At 43.8% G+C, this 24310-nt stretch overlaps 1 protein-coding gene across 1 annotated transcript; it reads right to left on the bottom strand.

The window, feature by feature from the left end:
* Positions 1-1697: 1697 nt before the first annotated feature.
* On the bottom strand, positions 1698-24012 carry OVCH2 (ovochymase 2). Its single transcript, XM_041729830.1, has 16 exons — positions 23925-24012; positions 21769-21878; positions 20066-20157; positions 18297-18469; positions 17837-17932; positions 17451-17602; positions 16554-16743; positions 15396-15419; positions 13450-13540; positions 13210-13334; positions 12196-12336; positions 11697-11827; positions 9406-9499; positions 8748-8879; positions 7324-7404; positions 1698-1939 (listed from the first exon to the last, which is right to left on the bottom strand). The coding sequence occupies exons 1-16, from the start codon at positions 24010-24012 to the stop codon at positions 1698-1700; spliced, it is 1962 nt and encodes a 653-aa protein (XP_041585764.1).
* Positions 24013-24310: the final 298 nt, after the last annotated feature.

Genomic DNA, 24310 nt, shown 5'->3' with positions numbered 1-24310 from the left:
TGTACACATTATATTCTATTCATGCCTTTTAACTTCAGTTTGTAATTATACATCTTGTATATTTAATTGTTAAATGGTTGACTCTTGTGCTAGTCTAGAAGTCCCATTATGGCAGAGACCTTGTTTCTCCAGGGCTGAGCACAATTGACTGTCACACATTTAATAAATATATAATGAATGAATGAATGAATGAATGAATGAATGCCTCTCTGTGCTGCAACATTTAGCACTTTGCCTGGCACATGGGAGATGCTCCTGGAGAAGGAGCAAGAACAGTCAGTGCCCCTTTTTTGCTTAATTTGTTTCCATAAGACATGTCAGCAGATGACATACTCTGTATCTTCCCTGTTTGCTTACTCTTTCCCTCTACTACAGTGTAAGCACCAGGAGGACAGGACTTGCTCTGTCTGGTTTAGGTCCTGTTGTTTCCCAAGCCTCCGATCAGTGCCTGGCAATTGGTAGGGGCTCGATAAACATTTATAGAATGAATGAGTGAATGAAGAATGAACTTAATTTTCTCCCTCCGATTCAATTAATTGTTCTTTATTTTTGGCTGTGGAATCATTGGGCACGTCAGTTTTTCCTGTGGCTCTCTTAGTGGTTGCCTCTACCCTCCATTCCCCCTTCTTATTTTCCCTCCGTGTTACCGGAGAGGCAGCAGACATCCCCCTTGGTTAACCTTTGGAGCAGGATAAAAGGCAGGCGTTTGTCTGGGCTCTCGGAATTCCAAGAAAGCAGTGCTTCCCCTCTCTCCTGGGCACCCCTGCACACTCTGGCTGCGCCCCTTGCATGCCCATGTTCCGCCTGGTTTGGCTCATCCTTTACTACTTTGCTGAAACAGACTGTGAGCTCATGTCTCGCTGTCTCAATCTGCAGCTTGGTAATAGGGCCTGGCAAAGAGGCGGTGCTCAGAGAGTGCTGAAAAAAAGAATGAATGTCTGTTGTCACTGTTTTAGGTTGTAGGAGACTGACCCACAAGACAGCTTCTCCAGTGGGGGGACCAGCCACCTTCACTACTGAGATTTCCCAAGAGCCATGTCGAAGCTCCAGAAGCCTTTGCTCTCTCAACAATGTCCAGGCTGTTGTGGCCTTTTCATTAGCTTTTTGACCTTGACAATGATTTCTTTCCATTTTGCCCCTGAACAGATGACCACCTAGTAAGTCTACATTGTGGTAGGTTGGATAATGCCCTTCCCCAAACATGCCCACATCCTAAATCCCAGAACTTGTGGATGCTGCCTTCTATGGCAAAAGGGGCTCTGTTGCTGTGAGTAACTTCAAGATCTCAAGATGAGACTATCCTGGATTGTCCGGTGGGCAGGATGTGATCGCAATATTCCTTTTAAGAGGGACGCAGCAGGAGACAAGAAGGCAATGTGATGCCAGTAGCAGCCCTTGGATGACACATTTTGAAGATGGAGGGAGGGTCTCCAAACCCAGAGATGCAGGTGGCCACTGGAAGTGGAAAAAGGCAAGAGAAAGCATTCCTCCTGAGAGCCTTTGCAAGGGACCCGCCCTGCTGATACCCTGACTTTAACCTAGTGGAACTGATTTTATACTCCCGGCTTCCAAAACTATAAGAGGATGATGCATTTGTGCTGTTTGAAGTCAGCAAAGTTGTGGTAATTCATTATAGCAGCAATGGTAAACTAATACACTCAATGAACTATTATTTTTGTCTCATAGGGCTTGTTTGTTTATACTTGGATTTCTTCCAGGAACAGATTTCCCGTGATTTGGATCAGAAAAGCCAGGAAGTGCTCCTCTGCTCTGGTGCCAGTGCTCTTGCTGCTCTGGCTGTGTGACTCCCTTCTGCTGCGAACCACCTTCCTCAGCAGCCTCCTGCTCCTGGCCGTGTCTTCAGCTTGTTTTCCTCGCCAGGCCACAAGAGCGGCCCACTCACTCCATCCCTTCCTCCTCACCCTGTCGCTGGCCTGTGCTTTGTGCATTGTGTGAAAATGTCATCCTGAACAAAGGGTCTCAGCAGAAAAATCCCCGTTGACTGGGGTGAGCTTTGAGAGAACACTGATGAAACACCTAACCCGCTCCAAACAGCTGATGCCATGAATGTAAAACATTGCTTGAATTGGAGTTTCCTTGGTTTTCCTCTTCAAGGATTTTAAACTAATGTGTATTGTGTATTGATACCCCCACAATGCCCTGAAGGTGGGCAGAGAGCAATAGTAACACTTTGCTTTCCCAGCCTTGATTTGTATCACAGAAATGTGGCATGGGAAACCTTGCATAGGCCTGATGGAATAAGACTGTATAAAGGCAAGAGTCTTGAGACACCGGGAATAAGCCGGATTTGCCAGAAACAGGTGTGTTTGGGAAGAGTCAAAAGAACAGCTTGCAGAGTCCTCTGCCCTGTTGCCCTCCCCATACCCAGGGGGCCCCTCCTGAGCAGCTACATCTGCAGAGATATGCCAGCAAAGCTAGTGAAGCCCTCTCCAGTGTTTAGAGCAGTTGCTTCAACTCTTCCCAAACTGCATCTGTTGTGGGTGGAGGGCAGGGTTAGAGCCTCCAGAGGGTAGCAATTTGTGAGTTTGCAGCTTGGACTGTGGGGACAACAGGGAATTAATGGGGCAGCAAATGCAGTTTCTAGGGCAGAGGTCCACCTGCACAGATGGGTTGGGGCTGCTAGCCTGTGGCCGGTAGCCTCAGACCTATAACAGAGGACAAGGTGGGCCTTTAGGAAGTGGACGGGGTTGGGCAGGGTAGGGAAGTGTACCACATGTTCAAGAAACAAAGGGAAGCATGTCCTTCTCCTCTTGGAACATAACCAGGACTTTGGTTGCTCATGGACTTCCAGAGGCACACGTGTCTACTATGTGGGGGCACTGGGCGAGCCTCATTACAACCCAGGGCATTATTTATAAATGTGTGATTGAGGACAGTAGGAAACACTTGAGTCTGACCACATTGATTAGAGTGCCGGATTCTGTGGACGGCTCTACCCTGTGTCTGTGGTTAAGCAATCTACGGCCTGAGCCATTGTCTTATAGTCTACCCTAAAGATAGATAGTATTAACCTGATATATGTCTGTATGGAGCCTGAGAGAAGGGAAATCAGACAGAAGGGCTGCACCACTTATTTGGGCAAAGAACGTGGTCACTGAGCTTCAGTTTCTTCATGTGTAAAATTAGGGTCAATAATACTGCCTACTTCTCAGGTTTATTGAGAGGCTTGTAAGAAATAATGCATATAAGTGGTTTGGCCCAGAGTACATAATAAATGCTGACTCCTATTAGCTTTTACCTATGCAATCACCTGAGTTAGGGACCTGGGAGTCATTTTTGTATGTGTGATTTTTTTTTTCTTTCTTCCATTTTAAACCTAGTTGGTCATCCAAGCTTGTTGATTCCGTAACACAGTGTTTCTTGAACCTGTTTTTCCCTCCTGTCACTCTTGTAGTCCCCATCATATTTCTTCTGGCCTCTTGTTTCTATGAATCTCTTCAGCTATTTCCTGCCTCCATTCTCTCCTGCCATCCATCCATCCTGTTGACTTCTGCCAGATTAATAATTCCTCTTTAGTACAAGTCTGATCTTTTTGTTTCTCCTCCACACTCAAATGGCAATCATTCCCATCATCTGACCATAAGACAGAGTCCAACCTTCTTTCTACCCATCACAGCTGGGATTTGAGCTGTAATTTCAAATAATCTCCCTTCAGCTCCCCCTGCCAAAGCACCAGCCACACAGAACTGCACTTTTTGCCTTAGTCTTTCTGACCCTTCATTCCTGCCACCTTCCCCGAATGACGTGCCTTCCCTTCTCTGCTTTCCTGAAAAGCTTCTGATTCCTTTAAGAGCCAGCATACGTGTCTAATCCTGAACTAGGCCTTCCCTGATACTCCTAGGAAGCCACTCACTCCTCCATGCTCCGTCTGCACTAATGCTCACATCTGTTATAGCATTTCTCCCCCTGTACTGGGGCAGCTGAACATGGCTCTCGAAGCCTTTGAGCGAAATCAGGGGTTGGGTTTTATTTGCTTTTGCATCCCCACCTAACTATAAGTTCAATGAGAAGATGGTGCTCAATGAAGACTTGTGCATGACCATATAAAAGAATGAATGAAATGAGTGATTGATCATACGGTAGGGGAGGGTGGCACAGCACCAGAGTGGTGTGGAATTGGCCACTGGTTCTCCAAGACAGGTGGCATGGGGGTAGGGGAAAAATCACCAGGCTTATCTGAACTAGGTCCATGCCCTGTCTCACTTAGCAGTGCGTGACTCTCACTTCAATTTTATAAGCCTCAGTTTCTTTTCTTTTTCTGGGTATGGGGTAAATCCTCATCTTTTCACACCACATGGGCAGTGTGAGAAGCAGTTGACGGAGGTGTAAGAGGAAGGAGTCTGTGAAGTACCACAGGCTATAAGGTTTCAAAGATCCTTGTGTGAGGGCTTGTTGCAGCCCCAGATGACTGCCCCCAGCCCATGGTTGTGCACACCCTGGAGGCAGGCAGCCTTTGGCTTCTCTCAGGCAGATGGATGAATGTATGAATTAAACTGAAGCAGATTGGCCAGCTGCAGTGATGCCAAATCATTCCACAGTGATGCTGTAGGAGGTAGGGTGCAGTACAATGTGCTTGATGGACCTTTTCTGGTAAGACAAAAAAGGAGCCTTAAATAGACCCAATGAAGATGGGAGGCACATGGAGTATGGGTGCTTGGACTTCCCTCCAGGGGGAAACAGCCTGAAGTTTGGGTAGCTGGTCACCATGTGGGATGGTGTCTGACTCACCCTTGTGTTGCAAGCCCAGCATGGCACCAGGTGGATGTGGGCCTCAGGGAGGATTTCCCAAGTGACTGTTGTTCAACCTGCAGTCTTGTTGGGGCTGGAAACAAGGAAAGGCTGGCCTACAGACAAATCTTCAGTAGGCTTCCAGAAAAAGAAGAGGGCCTCCATTGTGAAGCTAGACACAATGGACAAGCTTGGCATTGGCTCTTGAATCCTCCCCTATTTCTCTGACTTGTAAAGGGAAAGAAAATTCAGTCCAAAGCCCATACTCCATGCCCAAAACATCTATGGCCAACCACCAAATAGCATTATGAACCTGAAAATCTAGCAGGGCTTTGGCAGCCACAGTGACATGCCTAGTGGCCAGGCTGCTGCACAGAAGGGAGACTGAGGGCTCTTACCTGAGGGGTGTATTAGGCCAAATCATGGATTCTTGCATTCATCACCCAGGCAGCTGCATGCTGTTCCCTGGAAAATCAGAGGAAAAGGAATCTCCAGATATGGCCTCATTAAAATATGTGGGGTTATGAGGTAACTCTCTAAGGAGCCCTGGGATCAGAGGGTTAGCAAAGCCACCATTTTGGCCATTGCAATGGAAGCAACAGCCAACCCTTCCAGTGGTATGGCAAGGCTCTAGTGAATGTTCTCTTTTCTATGTATATAAAAGGTTCTGGGGCTCAGAAACATGAAGCAATCTAGTCTGCCTGACATCACTGATGAGTTAAGAGCTCTAATGGGAACATAATCAAGTCTTGCAGCTTCATTTTAATGTCAGCACAGATTATAGCTATGCCCATTAGTCATCTGTAGGAACTCACTCAGAGGCACAGTCCCCAGCCCCTGTGCAGCTTGCCTATCCAGGTCAGCTGAAATGACTCAGTAGGGTGCAAAGGGCATGGATTCAGTAGAAGAATGTCTCTGTCTTCTAAAATAAAAAAATCTCTACTAGTCTAATTTTTAAAAATAAGGATTTAATAGAGGGGCACCTGCCATGTTCTGGGCACTGCAGTGGGAGCTGGGGATAGAATGATAGATAAATCTTGCTGAGCATTGTAATGAGACTCCTCAGAAAACATTGGACCGGGTTTAGGCTGGGAAAAAAAAAATGGCTTTTCTGACTGCACCCCCATGGTGGTCAAGAGAAGGAGCCACTGCCGCCACACCTTGCAGAGATTTTCTACCTAAGGCATCTCTGCATCATGAGGTCCAAGAAGACAGGACAAAAAGACTCAGATTGCTTCTAGCTTCTATGCCTTCTCATTAAAAGGAATATTCTCTCTCAACACTCTACGTTCCATGTGTCAGTTTATAAAACTAAAAAAAAAAAAAAAAAAAAACCCTAAAAATAAGATGCTTGAACTTTCTCTCGACAAACTGTCAAAATGGCAAACTCTAAGTTTCCCAACCCCCTCCTAGGCTTGCTCCACTCACCATATTTTCCACATAGACCAGGATGTGGCACATGTATGTCAGTGAATGTCATGGACCAAACAAGGAAAAGAGAAAGTCCAGCACTTCCCAGTGCTCACTGGCATTAAAACAGAGCAGTACACAGACTTTTTCTAGTGGATGGATCTTGTGAGTCAGACCATAGTTTGGCACACTAGCATTTCCACTAAATGAATCAATTTAGATGGGAACTTTGCTTCTTGTGACCAGAAATATTTCAATGTTGCTTTGAGCAGAATGGACAATGACCCCATCCCATACAGCTCTGCGTGATGGCTTCTTTTGGTGTGTCAACCTGGCTAAGCCATGGCTTCCAGTTACTCAATTAAAAACAAGAATCCAGGTGTCACTGTAAAGGGATTTTTGCAGATGAAATAAAAGTCTCTAATCAGTTAACATTACGTAAGGAAGACCATCCTGAACAATCTGGGTGGGCCTGACTTAGTTGGAAAGCCCTTAAGAACAGAGCTGAAGCTTCCCCAAAAAAAGAGAAGAAATTCTGCCCTGGGGAAAATAACCTTCCTCCCATGCCTATGGAATTCCAGGGTCCCGTGATCTCTTTCTGATTGCCTGCCCAATGGATTTAATTGCTTGGTCACCCCCCACAATCATGTCAGCCAGTGTATTAACTTGCAAGGCTTGCTGTAACAAAATATCACAAACCAGATGGCTCAGAAGAACAGAAATTTATTGTGTCATAGTTCCGGGGGCTGTAGGTTGGAGATCAAGGTGTTAGCATGGTTGGTTCCTTCTGAGGGTGCTAATGGTGCCTGTCGCCCAGCTTCCAGTGTTTGCTGGTGATCACTGGTGTTCCTTGGCTTGTAGATGATGCATCACCCAGTCTCCACCTTCATTCATGTTCACTTGACCTCCTCCCTGTGTGGGTGGCTCTCTCCACATCCAAATTTCCCCTTTTACAAGGACACCAGTCCTGTTAGGTTAAGGGCCCACACTGATGACTCCATTTTAACTTGATTACCTCAGTCAAGACTTTAGCTCCAAATAAGGTCACATTCTAGAGTACTGGAGGTTAGAACTCCAATATATCTTTTTGGGATTCTCTGGTGGAACCCTGGCTGATATATACTCTGTGGGTGTCTCTTGGTCACATTCCCCAAAACAGCTTACCGGAAGCATTGTGGTCTTCAGGTAGTACCTTCCATGTCTCCAAAATCATCGACTCATCCTCTGATCTGGAGATGTTTAAATCTAAGTGTAAGCATATACAATGGCTCAGATCACACACACAAGGCCAGTGTTTGGGGCTACCAGAAAATTACTGTTGTTAGAATTCTGGGGCATCTCAGTTAGCTGGACTGTGGGCATTTTAACTGAAAAGTGGCATATTTTAACTATAATCCAAGTATGCCGTATGCAGCTGCTTGCTTGTCTAACGAGAATGAACAGCTTGAGAAGCTGACACCTGGCTTTGTGGGATTTGGGCAGAATGCTCATGGATGTGAGGACTTGGAGGGGAGTTGTGTTGTTCATGTGCCTAGGGACTTGGGGTTGGTGAAGACATTTCACATTTCCAGGCATCTGTGTGTGTCACACACTTGCTCCTGGCCAAGCGTACCTGATTTGATTTACTCCTCACTATAATTTTTTTAAAAGATTTTATTTATTTATTATAAGAGACACAGAGAGGCAGAGAGAGGAGAAGCAGGCTCCATGCAAGGAACCCGATGTGGGACTCGAGCCTGGGAATCCAGGATCACGCCCTGAGCCAAAGGGAGATGCTAAACTACTGAGCCACCCAGGCGTCCCCTTCTCACTATAATTTTATGAGGCATCTATTATTCTCCCACGGTAAGGTGAAGAAAGTGAATCTCGGATGACTCTTAGATCACACCTCTAATAAGGATAGGCCATGATTCAGACATGGCATCGATCCTCATTTTTCATGGATTCCACATTTGCAAATTCACCTATTCCCTAACATTTATTTGTAACTAATGGTGTTTTCATGATCATTCAAAGCCATATGCAGAGCAGTGAAACACTTGAGTCATCTGATGCACATGTTCCTAGGTGAAGTCCAACGAGGTGACGCTCTGCTTTTTGTTTTACTCTTATACTATAAACAAGTGTCCTTTCCATGGTGTGTTGTGTGCTGTGGGTCTTTTGCATTTTTGTGCTTTTTTGTTGATGATTTTGCTGTTTGAAATGGCCCTGAAGGTAACGTAGTACTGAAGTGCCATCTAGTGTTCATGAGTGCGAGGAGGCTGTGATGTGCCTTTCGGAAAAACTACTGATAGATAAGCTTTCTTCAGGCCAAGCCACCGTGGTGTGGCTGTGAGTTCAGTGTGAATGGATGCACAAGTTATATTGAAGAAGGTGACTTTAAACAGAAACACCCGTAAAACCAGAGGCTCCCAGGGACCTAAGCCTGTACTTCCCCTGTGAGCGGTGGTTGAGTGAGTCATAGGCCAGAGCTGCTGCAACTACTGAGAACCACCTGTGTCCATGCTGGGCTCTAAAGGCTGCCATTTAGTACCACATGGCGAGGATGGGAATTGGGACCCAAGAAGTTGATGCCTCTGTCTTCTTACCTGTTTCAGGGATGAAAGACACTGTAGCCTGAAAGCCTCTAAAGGTGACATTTTCATCCGACTGGAAGCTGATGAGCATGACACCAGAGGAGCTCAGCACAGGGGCAGGGGCAACAAAGCCGCAAAACCGAGCTGGTTAGAGCCCAGCCCAGGCAAGACGGACCGGTCAAGAGCCCAGCAAATACACGTGGCATTGGATAGAAAAAAAGTTGTCCTTTAGGTAATTGTTGAGAAATAAACTTTTTTGATGGGTGTCCCAATTCATTTTCAAAATAGAAGGGCAGTTTCCTTCTTTTTAATAGGGATTAGCTCCAGCAGCGATTCAATTCTGTTTATCTCTCAAACACTCCCACTGGGAAAGCCACGGAGAGAACTGGTTTGAGCCACAGGGCTTATTTCAGTGGCACTGATCACTGGGGAGGGGGGGGACACCTCCACACCTTCTGCCCAGGTGGCTCTTTGGGCCTCCCTCCCACTCTTCCTGTCCCTGACCAGGGAGAAGGGGGAGTGGTCGTGAGCACTGAGGGTCAAAGGGAAGGGGGCACAGGGAAATGAAGGAGGCTGGAGCCCAATCCCTTTTTATTCCCAAGAAGGAATCACCCGAAAGGACTGGGCCCAAATGCAAACCCGGGGAGCCACAGCTCCAAGGGGCACACACCTACTTCCTCCTGCCCTTCCACATCCCTGTGCACAGTCACATAGTCGGAAGTGCAGTCCCCACTTTCCTCTACTTCCAGGATCTGAAAGGAGAGCTGACAAGACTCCATGTTACGTCAACGAATGACTGATTTTGTGTAAGCGGAGAAATTGGGATTGTTCGTCTTGCCCTGGGATGTGAATGGGGCATTCATGAATGGGTTAAATTATTTAGGAAAAGATGCTATGCCACAGACTCCTCAACTCCAGATATCTCAGCTACCAAACACAAGGGTTGGGGAACGTGCAAATACTTGAGCTCCCTTGGTGCCCTCCTAGGAAGAGCGAATAAACAGCCAAGAACCATCTGAGCGATTTGCTAGCACCGGCCTTCAATTGACTCTGAAGAGAGGAGCAGTGGGAGATTCGGCTGATGAGGTAGGAATTTAGATTTTCAACACACAGATGATGGGGATTCAATGGAGCCTGAATCCTGGGCGAGAGACACAGAGGACTGCGTGGATGGGACAAAGTAGAGGTAAATGGTCACTAGTGGTGACTGTAGGCACAGAGAGGACAGTGTTGAAACAGGATTCATTCAAACCTTTCTAAACCCTTCCTGTGATGCTTTCTGGAGTCTAATGATATGCCCATAGTTGTGATTTGTAATGCTAATTTCCCAATTCCTCTTGGCTGGGCCTCGCACAATGATGCTGTCACTGCAGGGGGTGAAAGCATCATTTCACTGGTGCACAGGCACTCAGTACACATGAATAGGTGTTTTTGAATTTCTTCTAGCTCTGGCACGTTCAGATTTCAACATTTTTCTTCTTCCTCCTTCCAGAAATCCACTCATACCTCAACTTTTATCCTCCACCATTAACAACAAATCTTCCCTTAATTCTGCTTCTTCCTGAAATTTCTATTTTGACTATTTGGGTTCCAGAAGCTTTTAGAAAGAGGAGATCTACACTTCTTTCCTCTGTGTCTTCTTCCACTCATCAGTAAAACCTGTGTGATCTTGCTCCTGCTCGGAATGTCAGGCTGGCTGTTTTGGGTGCTTCCACTCCCACCTGCTCTCTCCATTGTTCAATTGTCAATCCAATTATTTAACCGTTTTTCTGGGGGATGAGCTGAAGACCTGACAGCAAATGCTCAGTCCTCCCCCCTTTAAACTCACTTTCTGTGGTAAATCCAAACTGTGGGCCACACCTCTTTGTTTGCTTGCTTGTTTTGTGTTTTAAGTTAAAGGCTTCATTCTCTGGATGATCCTAACTGCTGAGTCTCAGGCTTCTTTTTGCCTCTTAAATACATGAGAACCTGGAGGTCTTGTCCATCCTTATTCTTCCCCCTTTATTTTCTACTTTTTCTCTCCTTCATATACTCTCCCTTTTTTTTAAAGATTTTTAAAATTTATTCATGAGAGACAGAGAGAGGCAGAGACAAAGGCAGAAGAAGAGGGAGAAGCAGGCTCCCTGTGGAGAGCCTGATGCAGGACTCGATCCCAGGACCCCAGGATCACAATCTGAGCCGAAGGCAGACCCTCAACCACTGCGCCCCCAGGTGCCCCACTCCCTCACTTTCAACTATTATTTTAAGAGAAAAACTTCTAAATAAATGCCTACTTCCAACCTCATTCTGACTGGGGTCCTACCTTTAATGACCTGGGGGCCTCTCTGCAGAGGGCCCACTCGTGCTTAATGAACAAACAAGTGGCTACAAACGCTACTGATCAAATGCTGAATACTCTGCATCCTGACATTGAAAAGTCTCTGCACTTTGACCTCAGCCTCACCTACGACCTCTCCCCCTACACCTAGGACTCTCTGACACCAGCTGGTCCCTTACCCTGTTCTGCACCAGCACCTTTGTGCTTGCTCTGTTCCCTCTGTGTGGACAGCTTGATGTTTGGAGTCTTATTGGCATTGACTTTTGTTAGCCATTACTTACAAAGCCTTTGGTTAGCAGTTTAATAAGGAAGAAATGCTTGTTCCTAGAAGGGACTAGCAACTGATTAAGCCAGTTACCTGGTACAGACTAAGGGTGCCTTTCAACAGAAAGTAAAGCACACAATTGCCATCTAGTGGTAAATGGGGGTAGTGATGGGGAAAGTAGGCTGGTCTGTTAACGCATATCTATCAAGAGCCTTGAATGCCAGGGACCAGGGATACAGAAGTGAATAAATGTGATTCAAACACACACATACAGATCTCCACCCCCACCCCCCAAGAAAACAAAACACAAAAAAAACCTTCTGCCCTTGTGATTTCTGTGGAGATACCCGAGCAAGGTAAGGGCAACCAGAGTCAGTACCTTAATTAGGTAGTGTTTGGGGGCTTGAAAAACCCAGTTACAGTTGGCCATGTCACTATAGTCTTCAGGGTAGTGAAGACTCTGTATGAAGCCTTCTTCAAAAAGGACAGTAAAGGAACTGCAGCCTGAATCTGAAACACAAGGGGAGCAGTCCCAACAGTGGCATCACTCAAGCCAAGAGGAATCCTCTTGCCCCCCCCCCCCCCCCCCAGTCTCCCGCAAATGAGGCAGCAGCTGACTCTTCAGGCAGGGTCCACACGAAGGAAGACGTCTGTGTGCTGATTTTCCGGGACCCGCTCATCCCTCTCAACTCACTTAGGGGTGCCATGAACACAGGTTAGCAGGACTGCACACGGAGGGCCCTGTGCTCCCCACTACTGTGGAGCTAAGCAGGCCCTAGGGATGGCGGGGGAGCTCCCTGCTTCTCACCTAATTCCTACAGGGCCTCAGACTTCTCTAGATGGCCTGCATAGTGTGTGATCAAGGTAAGTGGTTTTACCAGGAAGGTAGTTTGGCTTTAGAGCTTTATAGGTGAGATTAAACCCAGCTGCATAATCGGTGGCATCAGAGATGAAATTCAGCCGTATTGAGCTAGAGGCGATAAGAACCGACGAAGCGAGGCTTTTCCCACAGAATTTCCCTGCAACAGAAGGAAGAAGAGTCCTTGTTCAGGGTCTAGAGAACAGCACCCATTAAGAGACTTAGGGAGAACTGGACTTGTGATGTGCAGGGTTTCTCAACTTTGGTACTCATGACATTTTTAAACTGGAACATTCTTGGTGTTCAGGCTGTCCTGTGCATTATGGGATGTTTAACAGCATCCCTGGCCTCTGCTCTAGATGCCAGTAATACTCCCTCTAGTCAAGGCAACCAAAAATGCTTCTGAGATATTGCCACTTATCTCCTGGGGGGCAAAACTAGCTCCTGTTAACCACCGAAATGCTCCTGCATCTCTTGCATAAGGAACCTTTGCCTCCTACTCATGGTTATCCATTGGTACTTTCTTTTTTTGTTTTTTTTTTGTTTGTTTGTTTTATTTTGTTCTGTTTTTTAATTCATGAGAGACAGAGAGGCAGAGACACAGGCAGAGGGAGAAGCAGGCTCCCCGGTGCAGGGCTCCATCCCAGGACCCCGGGATGACGCCCTGAGCTGAAAGCAGACGCTCAACCGCTGAGCCACCCAGGCGCCCCGGTACTTTATTTTTTAGCTGGATGATGCAGTCAAGCTCATTTTCATGCCCAGAAAAGCAACATTCTGCCTGAGAGGCCCTGTGCTATGTCTGTATTTTACCAGGCCTGGCAAATGAACCTCGGAAGCCTGGTTCCATGGAAAACAGGCACAGCAAAACGAAATGGCTCAGATGCCTTTCCTTTCCACTGTCAATCCTGAGTCTCAAACAGGGAGACGGGAAGTATGGTGTTTACAGATGCCTCAGTGCCAGGCATACCGCAGGCCGGCCCCCTGAGGCCCTGGCACCACAACCGTCCATCTGACACCATGAAAATCTGCTCACCAATAAGTCTGTCTTCTAAGGAATATATCGAGAGGTGACTGTGGTGACAGGACTCTGCATCCAAGTGAGAAACACTGAGCAGCACATGCATTTTCTCTGGTGCCAGCAGGGTCCAGACACACCGTCTGCAGGCAGATACATTAAGAAGGTACCATTTCTAGGCAGAAAGCGGCTGTCACAGCACAGTTAACGGGCACAGTCAGCTGGAGGTGACGGGAGGAGTGGCAGGGGGCTACTCACTGCTTGCTCTCATAATACAGGTAGGGGCTTTCTGGAAAGTGCAGCTCCCCCTCAGACTTGCAGAGCACATGGTCCTGCTCAGGACATGGGGCTGGGAGAGAGAGCCATGAGAGTCAAGGTGACCCTGGTGGCCAGCCACCACAGCCCTTCCGGAACCTGTACAGACACTAGGCCCACCTGGTTCTTCATTATGCTTGCTTCCTCGCCTGTGAAATCTTTCCCTGCTGTGGCTTCTGTGATGCTTTATTCTTTTTGTTCTTTTTAGAGTCTGCTTAACCCTGAGATTCAATGATTTCTTCGCCACTATTCTTTCTCTGGCATCATAATTCTGTACATACACGTATTTCCCAGGCTTTATCCCTAGCTTTCATCTCTCTCTACACAAGCTCTCTGACCAGTCTCTTTCATTCTCTGGGTTTCAGCTATTATTTTACACTCCTGAGCTTCAGACCTGGCTTTTCAACCATCTCCTAGATATCCCCTTAACATGCTACAAATGTTCTGCAAAACTGCATCCACTTCAGATTAGATTACCTTAAAAAAAAGAGATTTATTTATTTATTTATTTATTTATGAGAGAGAGAGAGAGAGACAGAGGAAGAGAAAACAAGCGGGAGGGCAAGGGAGAGGGAATGAGAAACTCAAGCAGGTTCCATGCCAAGCACGGAGCCCAATGTGGGCTGAGATCATGACCTGAGCTGAAACCAAGAGTCAGATACTCAACCATCCGCACTACTCAGGTGTTCCCTGATTAGATTACTTTTATGTGCCCTTTGTTTCATGTCTTATGCTTAGAACTTTGGTACCATCCTTTGTTCCTCCCTGTCCCTCACCACCCTTCATCCAAAGTACTACCAGGTCCCAATTCTCTTGTTTCTACTTCCACCCTTTCATTCTTTGGCTATTGTCCTGGGTCTCTGGAACTAATGTGTGATTTCCTAAGTCCCTTCCAACCTATCCCCTACATGATGTTCTTGTCCCACCACTAGAGTATTGCTCTAATCTATTTATCTAATTCATCAACTTCTAATTACTCAGTAAATCCAAACTTTTTTGACAGGCATCCAAAGTTCGTACCACTTGGTCTCAATTTATTTTCTAGTCTTCCTCACCAAACCCCATCTTCCACATCAAACCCCATCACACTCCACTTCAGCCCCACATACTGGTCCCTTTTACCCTCTATATTTGTAGATCCATCCTTTGGTATTGTCTTTTGACAAAGATGATTCCTTGAGCTGCAATAATTTTCTTTACCTGTATCCTGTTTCCACCTGACAGCATCCTACTGGTTCTTTGTGGGGGTTTTTGTGATTCATCTTAAAAGGTGTCTGTGCTCCAAAGCCCCTTCTGGCTTTTTCACCCAGCCACTTCTCTAGCTCTCAGAATATATTTTCCCCATTGTTCTTTGTAGATGGTTCAACAGACTCATGGAACCAATAAAGATTTGAGCTAAAGGTGCCTTAAAGACCAAATGGTCCAGACTCTTTTCTTTATGGATGAGGAAACTGAGGTCCAGAGGTAGGAAGGAGGCTTCCCAAAGTTGCAGAGTAGATTCATTGCAGACTTGCCCTATAACCCTGGGGGAGAGACCTCCGTATACGTGAAGACACTTTCAGGATAAGGTGTGTAGCTTATTGACCACATCTGCACCACCTCATCTCCTTGCACCTGAGTCTCTGATCCAAAGCTAGGATTTAGTAAATGTTTGTTAAGTTGAGGTGGAGTTCTCAAGAAGTGAAATGAGAGCAATTCTAGGGCTCCTTCTGGGTGATAGACTGCCCTGACTGGCAGGGAATGGTTGTGGTTGCCTCAAGTGTGGGTAGCTTTATACCTAGAGAGCAGAGAAAGCTCTTGCTAAGACTTTTGATTATAAAGGGAACCTATACTCAGAAATACTAGATATTACTTCCTGCTCTTCATGGAAGGCTGTGAGCAATACCCACCTCTGGAGCTCTTTCTCCGCTTCCCTGAGAAAAAAAAGAAAGATGATATTCAGGGACTGTGGTATCCTGAACAACATTTCAAGAAGTTAGTATTTCCCTGGCTCCAAAGTGCAGGCATTTTTAAGTCCACATGCAACTAATGAAAATCTAATCTGTGGAAAGAACAGAAGGGATAAATTGACAAAGCAAGAAAGTGGCCTTGGTGTTTTGATGAAATTTCACTCTCCTTATTAAGTGGGCTAATTAAGAAACAGGCCATGATTAGCTTGGAGGTTACACAGAGCAGAGGTTATCTGGTCTACTTCTGTCATTGTTCATGAGAAAGGAGCCTGGATATGGGAATAAGTGACCCACAACCACAAAAGAGTTGCCGGTGTAGGTACAACTGGAGCCGAGGGCTTGGATACCTGCCACTGTACCATACACTTGAAAACAAACCCAAGTACTTACTGAGTGAATTTGAATTAACCCCTTTGGGACAGACTAGAAGCCCTATTAAAGTTGGAAGCTACTAGTTAGAAAACAATTAAGTTGGCTTTGGGGTCAGAAACGAAGTTTCAATTAACCCACTGGTCAGTCTAGTAGAAGGGTGTATACAGACCCTGACCATTTCACCTTTTCAGACTTAATGACACACCCAGATCTGTGCCAGGCCTGCTCAGCTACAGCATTACTCACACTTTGGGCTGGATCATTCTCTGTCGTGGGTGCTGTCCTATGCACTGTCCTCAGCAACAGCCATATGTACTACCCACTAGATGCCAGTGGCACCCCTGCCCCCACTGTGACAACCAAAAATATCTCCAGACCTTGTCCTCTGGGATGCAAAATCTCCACTGGTTCATAACCACAATAGCTTGCTATATCTTTGTAGGACAGTTGAGAAGTTAGTGATGAGAATATATCACTAACTGATAGTTTCAACTAAAGGCAGATTTTACAAAACCTAGGATGGATGGCTTCATGTTTCTTTGAATATTTGTCTGCTGCACTGTGCACCAAATTTTACTCTTGTTTTAAATTTCCTAGGTGTCACAATTCTTGTGTGCTATCCTAAAAACAGAAGCAGAGCCTGTCTGCTCAGTGGCCCTGACTTGCCTAGACAACTGACACTCTCTCTGGCCCTAGCTTCTTTACCTTATGAGCTGGCATTATTACCAATTTGGATGTGTTTGTGGATCCAAGGAAGTACTTTTCTAAGATCTGTGAAGATCCCAGGGGATCCTTGGTCTTCTTTCCGTATGTTGTTTCTCCAGCCTCGGCCACAGCCTAAACCCCAGGAAGTCACACCAGCCAGAGTCCAAGCCCCCTTCTTATTCCGGCACATGAGGGAGCCTCCTGAATCTCCCTGTAGGAGGAAAGAGCCTCTCTTATCATCATTGTCCAGTTTGTGCTCACTCTTTCCCCCTACAAAGATGCTAGATGAGGATCAATGACATTTCTTCACTTGTAATAAGTGTGACTCGGGGACCCAGGAGAAAATCCAAGCACAGTTCACATTAAAACCTCATATATCACTAGAGACTATCAATTCCACTTCTTTCTTCCCCATCCTAGGGGATGTTTGTTTCGTCAAACATCAGACTTTCTTCCTACTCCCCTCTCTCATCCTGCAGACTCAGAGAAGTCTGGCCTACTTGTAAAATTGATCTCAGATCTTGGTCAGTAGGAGGAATGGAAGAAAAGTAAAGTTCTCATTATCCACAAATTGGTAACCTCTAAATAGGATAAAGCCAGCCATCCTCATCCTTCAGGGGTATACAATCCTAAGCTCACTGTTGGCATTATCTCTGTTATCTGCTATTTTGGAAAAAATAAAAGACCTCCTCTGAATCTACACTCCCTGGTAAAAACAGGTTTATACTATATGTTGGCAAATTGAACTCCAATAAAAAAATTTTTAAAAACCCAGATTTATAAACTGTGCCTTTATTTTGACTTGACTTCCCTTATCATTCCTGTCCCTTCTTTCCAGGGTCCAGTCTTACCCCTCACTGATGGCAAAGCTGAGGGAAGCTCTACCTGGGACATTTCAACTCAGCCACTCCCACCTACCTGACATGCATCTCCCCCTCCATCTGGGAAGCCTGTGCAGAGAAAGGTCCGCCCACTAACAGGTTTCTTTAGGGTTAGTAGAACTGCCATACATTCCTCTTGGTTCAAAATGGGCAGGTTCACTTCCTGCAAGACTTTCGAGAGAACGCCATCTAGAAAACACAGAGATGAGAGCCCCAGCAAGGCACTCACCCTTCCTAAGTTGAAAATGCCCCATTCAGGTTTGCATCTTTTGGAAAAACCTGAATTTCTAAGTGCAATGGATATTCTCTTTTAAAATGTTTACACAATTGTTTTTTTAAAAAATAGATTAAAAACTGTATTTTCTGACTACCCACTAGAGAGTTCTGACATCTGATTAAGAGAAGTGGCATAGAAGTTCTTACCTTCAGCGGAGCGGCCCCAGCCTGCAGTTGTACAAATAAATCCAGCCTCAAATCGTTCCTTTGGCTCTGGAAGACACATGGGCCCCACAAACTGGCCTAAAGAAAAGAACAGGGCAGGGCTTGTCTCATCCATGGAGGAAAGGACACCCTAAGCCACTCACCAATTAGGTGGTTCCCAAAAGAACTCATGAGAGTTGTGATATCTGTGCCTTGCACCTCCAGGGGTCACTTATCAGACCAAGAAAGACTCTCTCCTGTCTCCACATAATCCTATATCTGCAGGCACAAGCAAAAAGAGTTTCATGTGAGGGACCCTTCACCCCAAATCTTTGTCTTAAAATGCAGGACCCGGAACTGTTCGACATATGCTACATAACATACATTTAGGGAATGTGCTATGGAGCAGAAGTTATAGGGAACATGGGTTAGATGATTTGCAGTGAGTTTATCAAATGTTTACCAAAATGGAAGGCACCATCCATCTTCAAAAGAGCAATGTCATAGTCCATTGGCTTCTTGATGGAGAAATAGGGGTGTATGATGATAGTTTCAATGGTGAGGGTTTGCTCCTCTTGCTCTACATGGCTCAAGTCATGTTCCCCAGCAGTAACATTGAAAGTTATTGCAATATTTCTATGAAGAGGAAGCAGTAAAATGAGTGAATTTCATTTAGCCTCTGAGGACACTTAACAACGGTTGACAATCTGGCCTCTTTAAAATGACATGTATGGATAATGTGGTTGTGAGGATGCTGAACAGAGAAAGTGAGAATGATTTCATCACTACTAGTAAAAATGCAAAGGTTCCCAATTTAAGTGGGGGACTAATAAAGAATGGCTTCAGATGGAACCAATAATATGATAAATTGAATACTTTGCAGTGCTATTCATAACACGTCTAAAAATGCATATGTGTTGTAATTCGGGGGTCTGAAGCCATAGTGGACTTTGTTCAGCTACCCAAGTTGGTTGGCCTGGCTGCAGTATCTGTGATTCTTTGAGAATGATCTGTGATTCCCCCGAGTATGCTGCTTTCGTATCAGAGATCTAATGTATATTATGAAAGACATAATAGCATCATAATTCTGATATCCCTGAGAGCATGCACACACAAGGCTTGAGACTGATTAAAACCATGGGAGGTGGGGATCTTCTCCTTACCTCCTTTATGTTTGTAATTTACATGGTGTAAGATGGGAAAGATCATTCTATTTCTCTTCATCCTGTAGCAAAATTATCTGAAAGGAACTTGGTAGGGTGCATTGAGGTGGATTAAGAACTTTGGGCTTACCATTTTTGGGGACATTTCATTCCTAAATGAAGTTCTGTATAAATTTCTTTTATACAGAATTGGAAAGGGCATCATTTTCTCTTGGTATATCTCCCTGAATCTTGGCTATGTTTGGTACCTAACCTAATACGTAGCATTTCTTTGCCTAATTACTTGCCATGCTACAGTGAAATGATCCATTGACTCTTCTTTAGAACATCAACTCTGGGAAAGCAGGAACCACATTACTTATCTCTGTATCTTTGGTATCTACCAAAGTGTCTAACACCAAGTAAATATCCATGGGATGTTTGCAGACTTGAAATGAAAGAGGGGAAATATGGGACGTGATCTTGATTGCAGCCTGGTGACTATCCAGAGCATTAATAACAATAGAACATTTATTAGAGTACACAGGAAATTAGATAAAGTAGGGAAGTTGTTAGATTGAAACTCGGAAGGGGCAGGACCAGTTGGAAAGCAGAGATGGGATCCTTATTGGCTTCCCTCTGTTTTTTAAATCATTTTTAAAATAATTTTTTTATCATTTTTTTCTTCAAATTTTTATTTAAATTCTAGTTAGCTAACATACAGAGCAGTATTGGTTTCAGGAGTAGAATTCAGTTCTTTTGTCAATTTTTTAAGATATATAATGAACCAGATTCTTTTTTTTCCCTGAAATTTGAGAATTTTCACAAATACATCTTTGTGATACTTGTTTTCATTTAGATGTTATTCTTTAATTACTTCCAGTCATATTTAAGTAAACAAAATATTCTACTTCTGCAAAGAAAGTATGTTTTCTACTTTATTCAGTATCCTCTGACAATGTTACTGAGCCCTGTTTGTGTTATATATTTTTGTGTTAAAGTGTACATTACACATTTCCAGGTTTTGATAGAGTTATTGCTGCTGATTCTAAGGGAGAGGGAGGGTAATCATGAGCTAGGCCTTCCCTACCTGTTGGCAACACAGTGAGCAGCCGTAATCACCCACTGTGCAGAGATGATGGTCCCACCACAGATGTGCTTCTGCCTTCGTTTCAGAGACACCTGAATTGCAAAGAGCCTAAGTGAGCAAGTTAATGCCCTCCCGCCCAAACCTGGAGACCGAACTTATTCTGAAAAATAGACCGATATCTTACTCACAAATATTAGAAATTGTGGACTGTGAAGGAATAAAACCTATCCCATGACAGCTCAGAAAGAAGAGCAATGTTGGAACCAGAACATTCCCAACCTTGGTCGGGAGAAGTAGTTAATTTGAGATGGTTGGCTATCAGCGTTTAGTAAAGTTGGTAGTAAAAATTGTTGGTATTTATTTATTTTCATAATATTGTTGACCCAGACTATTACTCTAACAATATGAACAAAGTCCGTGAATGAAAAAAAGAAAGAGAAGTATGAGATACAGCAGAGTCCAGATAAATCGTTTTGGGAGAAAAACAGGTGAAGGCTAAGGAAATCTTCCAACACATGCTCCAATTTCTCCAAGCCTCTTAGAGAAATATCAGTACCTACAATTTTCTCACGCTCTTAGCTATTTGGCCTCTACCACGACTTCAAGCCTATTGTTTTACTCTACCCCTACCAATTACTTTCTATCCTTGGTTATCCTGTTCATATTTGACTCTAAAACGGCTTCCAGGGTACAAGTAAATACTTTTAATTCCATTGTCAGAATTTGAAAAGAAGCCATTTATTAGGATTGTCACATTTTGACCAAAAGTTGTTCAAGGAACAATTTAAAAAATTAATACAAAGAAAAAGTAAGTAAAAGTAAATAAAACCACCGACTATGACTTGAATATGAACTTTGGAGTTGATTAGTCAACCAATTAACCAAATTAGCAACTGATCAATTAACTCTTCAGCCAAGTAATTAATCCATCAGTCAATCAAATGACACTGATTCAGCCATGCAGTCAACATACTGAACACAAACTCAAATCAACCAACCATTACTAAACATCCACTGACCAAAAGATGTGATTGACTTAAACAAAGTAAAAGTAAGGAACTATTACTTACAAAACAAAGAGGCAAGAATACAACATGGCTCTCGGGGTAAAGAAAGTTGGGAGAATTTCAAAGTCAATAAATGTAAACACCATAGGCTAGAGACAGAAGCACAAAGGCATTTTGATGGCATGGGAAGCCGTGGATATTAGACTGAGAGAGAATTATTAGGACATCAGCTTCTAAGGAGGCAGTATTCTTGACTATTCCCTAAAAGGTCCTATGGTATAGGTATAAACCTCCAAACAGAAAGCAGACCTATAGATGTGACACCTTTGACTTTCCTTGTCATCTTTAACTATAATGAGATAATTTGCTGAATGAGAGAATTGGCTTTTTAATTATAAATTGAAGTGGGTTTTTTTTAGCTTATTAAAGTGGGATTTTGTCTGAGGGGCTGAAAGTTTGGGTGGGCATTTCCAATTTTGGGGGCAAACCAATAGTGCATGTAACTATTCTGAATGTAGATTTTCTGGAACTCAATGGATGGACATCATGAAGGACCTGGATCCTGGCACACAATTATGAGATCTCTGATGATGAGTTAGGCAGAATGGAGTATACTAAACAGTAACGTGTTTCAGGGACATCCATGCCTAAGAAAGCTCATAGTCTACCCACCAGAGAATGTTCCCTGAGACTTACCTGCCAGGGGTAGGAACCCTTTTCTACTTGGCCTCCCCCAACAATGCGACTGAAAATGTTAAGGTATTTCCAAGGCTGTTTCTTCACCAAACTCTGCCCACAAGTGGGAGCTGGGAAAGAGAGAAGACAAAAATTTAGTGATTAGATAGCCCCTAGAATTGAGAGATACAGGAAACTTTTCTGAGCAAGGAAAAACTGTAGGACACAGTGCATGTAGAAAGATTACAAAATGCTTTTATGTTAATCATGGGATTTGTTGTGTTCATAGGATTGTTCAACTTTTGTCACATATAACAGGTATGTCATACTTTTCTAATATGAAGATTAAGAGCCTCAGAGGTAGATCTCCACCAGGTTAGCCAGAATATAGTGCCCTTGATTCTGAGCAATCTGGCCCCTTGTGGGCTCCTCACAGCACTCTACTTTTATGACATTTATCACAGCCATTATGGTTGTTTCTATGTCTTTCAACCCAACTAGACTGTGGGTTTCTCAAAGATGGTAACTTATCTTAAAAATATCTAAATTCAAAATATCTAGAATAGTTTGTGTTGCATAGAAGCTGCTCAGTTAATTGGTGATGGATATGATGCCATACTCTGCCTTGGATTATAATTGTGTGTACAACTTCTCTGCTCCACCCAGGAGATCAAGTCTGAGACCATGGTCCATGCTACCTGACACACTGTCAGATAATGGATTTTACTCTCAGTGAAAGTGGAAAGTGGCAGGTTGGCCAAGAAGAGTAGAGTAGAGAGAAGACGATGCCCTGATTCACATACCAGAGTGGTATTAGGCTAGAAGGGTTGCCAGGTAATGGCAAAAAGAGCTCTTTCCTTTTTGGTGAGAAGACTTTATCCCTGAAAAAAATTGCACTTACGTATTTAATGTCAATGGATTTTTTGACTCCTCAACTAGCAGATGAGCTGGATTAAAGATGCTTAGGACTGCCTGGTAATCAAGGATGGCATACTTTCTGTCCCTTCATTAGATCATTCTTTTTTTACATGTTTTCAAGGTGGACCTAGAAAGCCCTGCCTCATGATCACCACTTTACGTAACTGGACCCTCTAATCCTTATTCCTCAGCTTAGTCATCACCTCAACTGAGAAGTCTTCCTTGACTTCCTCAGGCTGTGTTAAGGGCCTCTCCTGTACTGTGTAGTACTCTTTCCTCCCCGCTTTTATAGATTGTGCCATGTAGTATTGTGATAATGAGTTGTTTTTCTTGCCTCTCATTACCACATGAGCAAAAAGAAACCTATGTTTTATTCATCTCTGTATTTCCAAGGTTTCCCACAAATCCTAGCATACAGCATACACTTAGGAAAATTGGATGGATGAACAAATCTTTGTTTGCTTTCTGGAGAACATATTCTTAATCTATGTAGATTAATATGTTAAAATATACAAAGCTCTTTCAAATAATTTCTCACTTAATCCCCATTCTATGCCTGTGAATCAAGCACCATTGCCCCTGCATTACAGATGAGAAAATAAGAATCAAATGCACAGGTAATTAACAGCAAAGGATGGATGTAACACTGAGCCTTTTGATTCTGACCCCAAAGCAGGCCAGACAGTGAATCAAAAGCTTAATTTCTGTTTCAGTTGAATGAAACCATAAATAAATTAGACACAAAAATTTACTATTTCCTGAACTCATTGAAGCAAAGACAGAAAACAAGATGATTCTTGGGGCTGGCACAACTCTAACTATGGAGAAGCCTGCCAAGAACTGTTCTCACCTTATGTTACTTGAGGGAAAAAAAGACCATTCATAATACACTACAGTAAATAAAATTCATATTTTCCAGTAAGATAATTTTCCAAAAGTTTATAAATGCTTCCAAATATATGCTGATTTCCAGAATTTGCTCCATGAAAAAGGATGGGATTATGTAATGTGTCCAAATAAGTGAATAATTCCAGCTTTCTCCAGATCAATGCAACTTGTCCAAGTTGTATTCCATGAATGTTTAATGCAGTTTATATGCTAATTACAGGAGAGAAGCCAAAATAATTACATGAAAAATAGATCTCTAAATACATCTGCTTCTGTTTTCCCAAAGACATATTGAATGGAGTTTTGAAGCCCATTGCCAGCAAAGGTTACTCCTTCAGATAAAGCAGTTATTGAGTTTGTTTGGAACTTACCTTTGGGGAGAGAGACAGTTGCAGATTTGCCTTGTTCCAAACAAAGCATTCCAAGTAGTAAGATCAGCTTATTCTTGCTCAGAGGCATTTTGAGACTCAGAGCTTTTCCTTGGAATTTTAGAAAGACTAAAGAACCAAATAGAAAGCCTATGAAATCAGCAAGAAGCCAATTTAAAAGAAAGTTATTTATTAACCAAGACTTGAGTCATTCAACTATGTCCATATGATGTTTCTGAATGTGGTTTCTTGCAAAGATCTTTGTAAGATGTGGGAAGTCAACCACAGAAGCATAATCTTGATAGAGCAATATTACATGTCTCATTATACCTACATCAATATGTTGTTTCCCCCAGAGTATATTGGCCAGCCAAGTGGTTGGTGTCTAA

The sequence above is a fragment of the Vulpes lagopus genome, chromosome 15, assembly GCF_018345385.1.
Source record: "Vulpes lagopus strain Blue_001 chromosome 15, ASM1834538v1, whole genome shotgun sequence".
In the NCBI taxonomy this organism is placed as follows: Eukaryota; Metazoa; Chordata; class Mammalia; order Carnivora; family Canidae; genus Vulpes; species Vulpes lagopus.
This window is presented reverse-complemented; position numbering and strand designations above follow the sequence as displayed.

What these genes read in the sequence shown, in the direction of transcription:
- OVCH2 (XM_041729830.1), bottom strand. Translation starts at nt 24,012, where the DNA reads ATGCCTCTGAGCAAGAATAAGCTGATCTTACTACTTGGAATGCTTTGT. An exon ending in AGGGTTCCTACCCCTGGCAG is followed by an intron (nt 20,158 to 21,768) that starts GTAAGTCTCAGG and finishes TTTGCAATTCAG; the next exon opens with GTGTCTCTGAAACGAAGGCA. An exon ending in AAAGCCAAACTACCTTCCTG is followed by an intron (nt 11,828 to 12,195) that starts GTAAAACCACTT and finishes CTTGTGTTTCAG; the next exon opens with ATTCAGGCTGCAGTTCCTTT.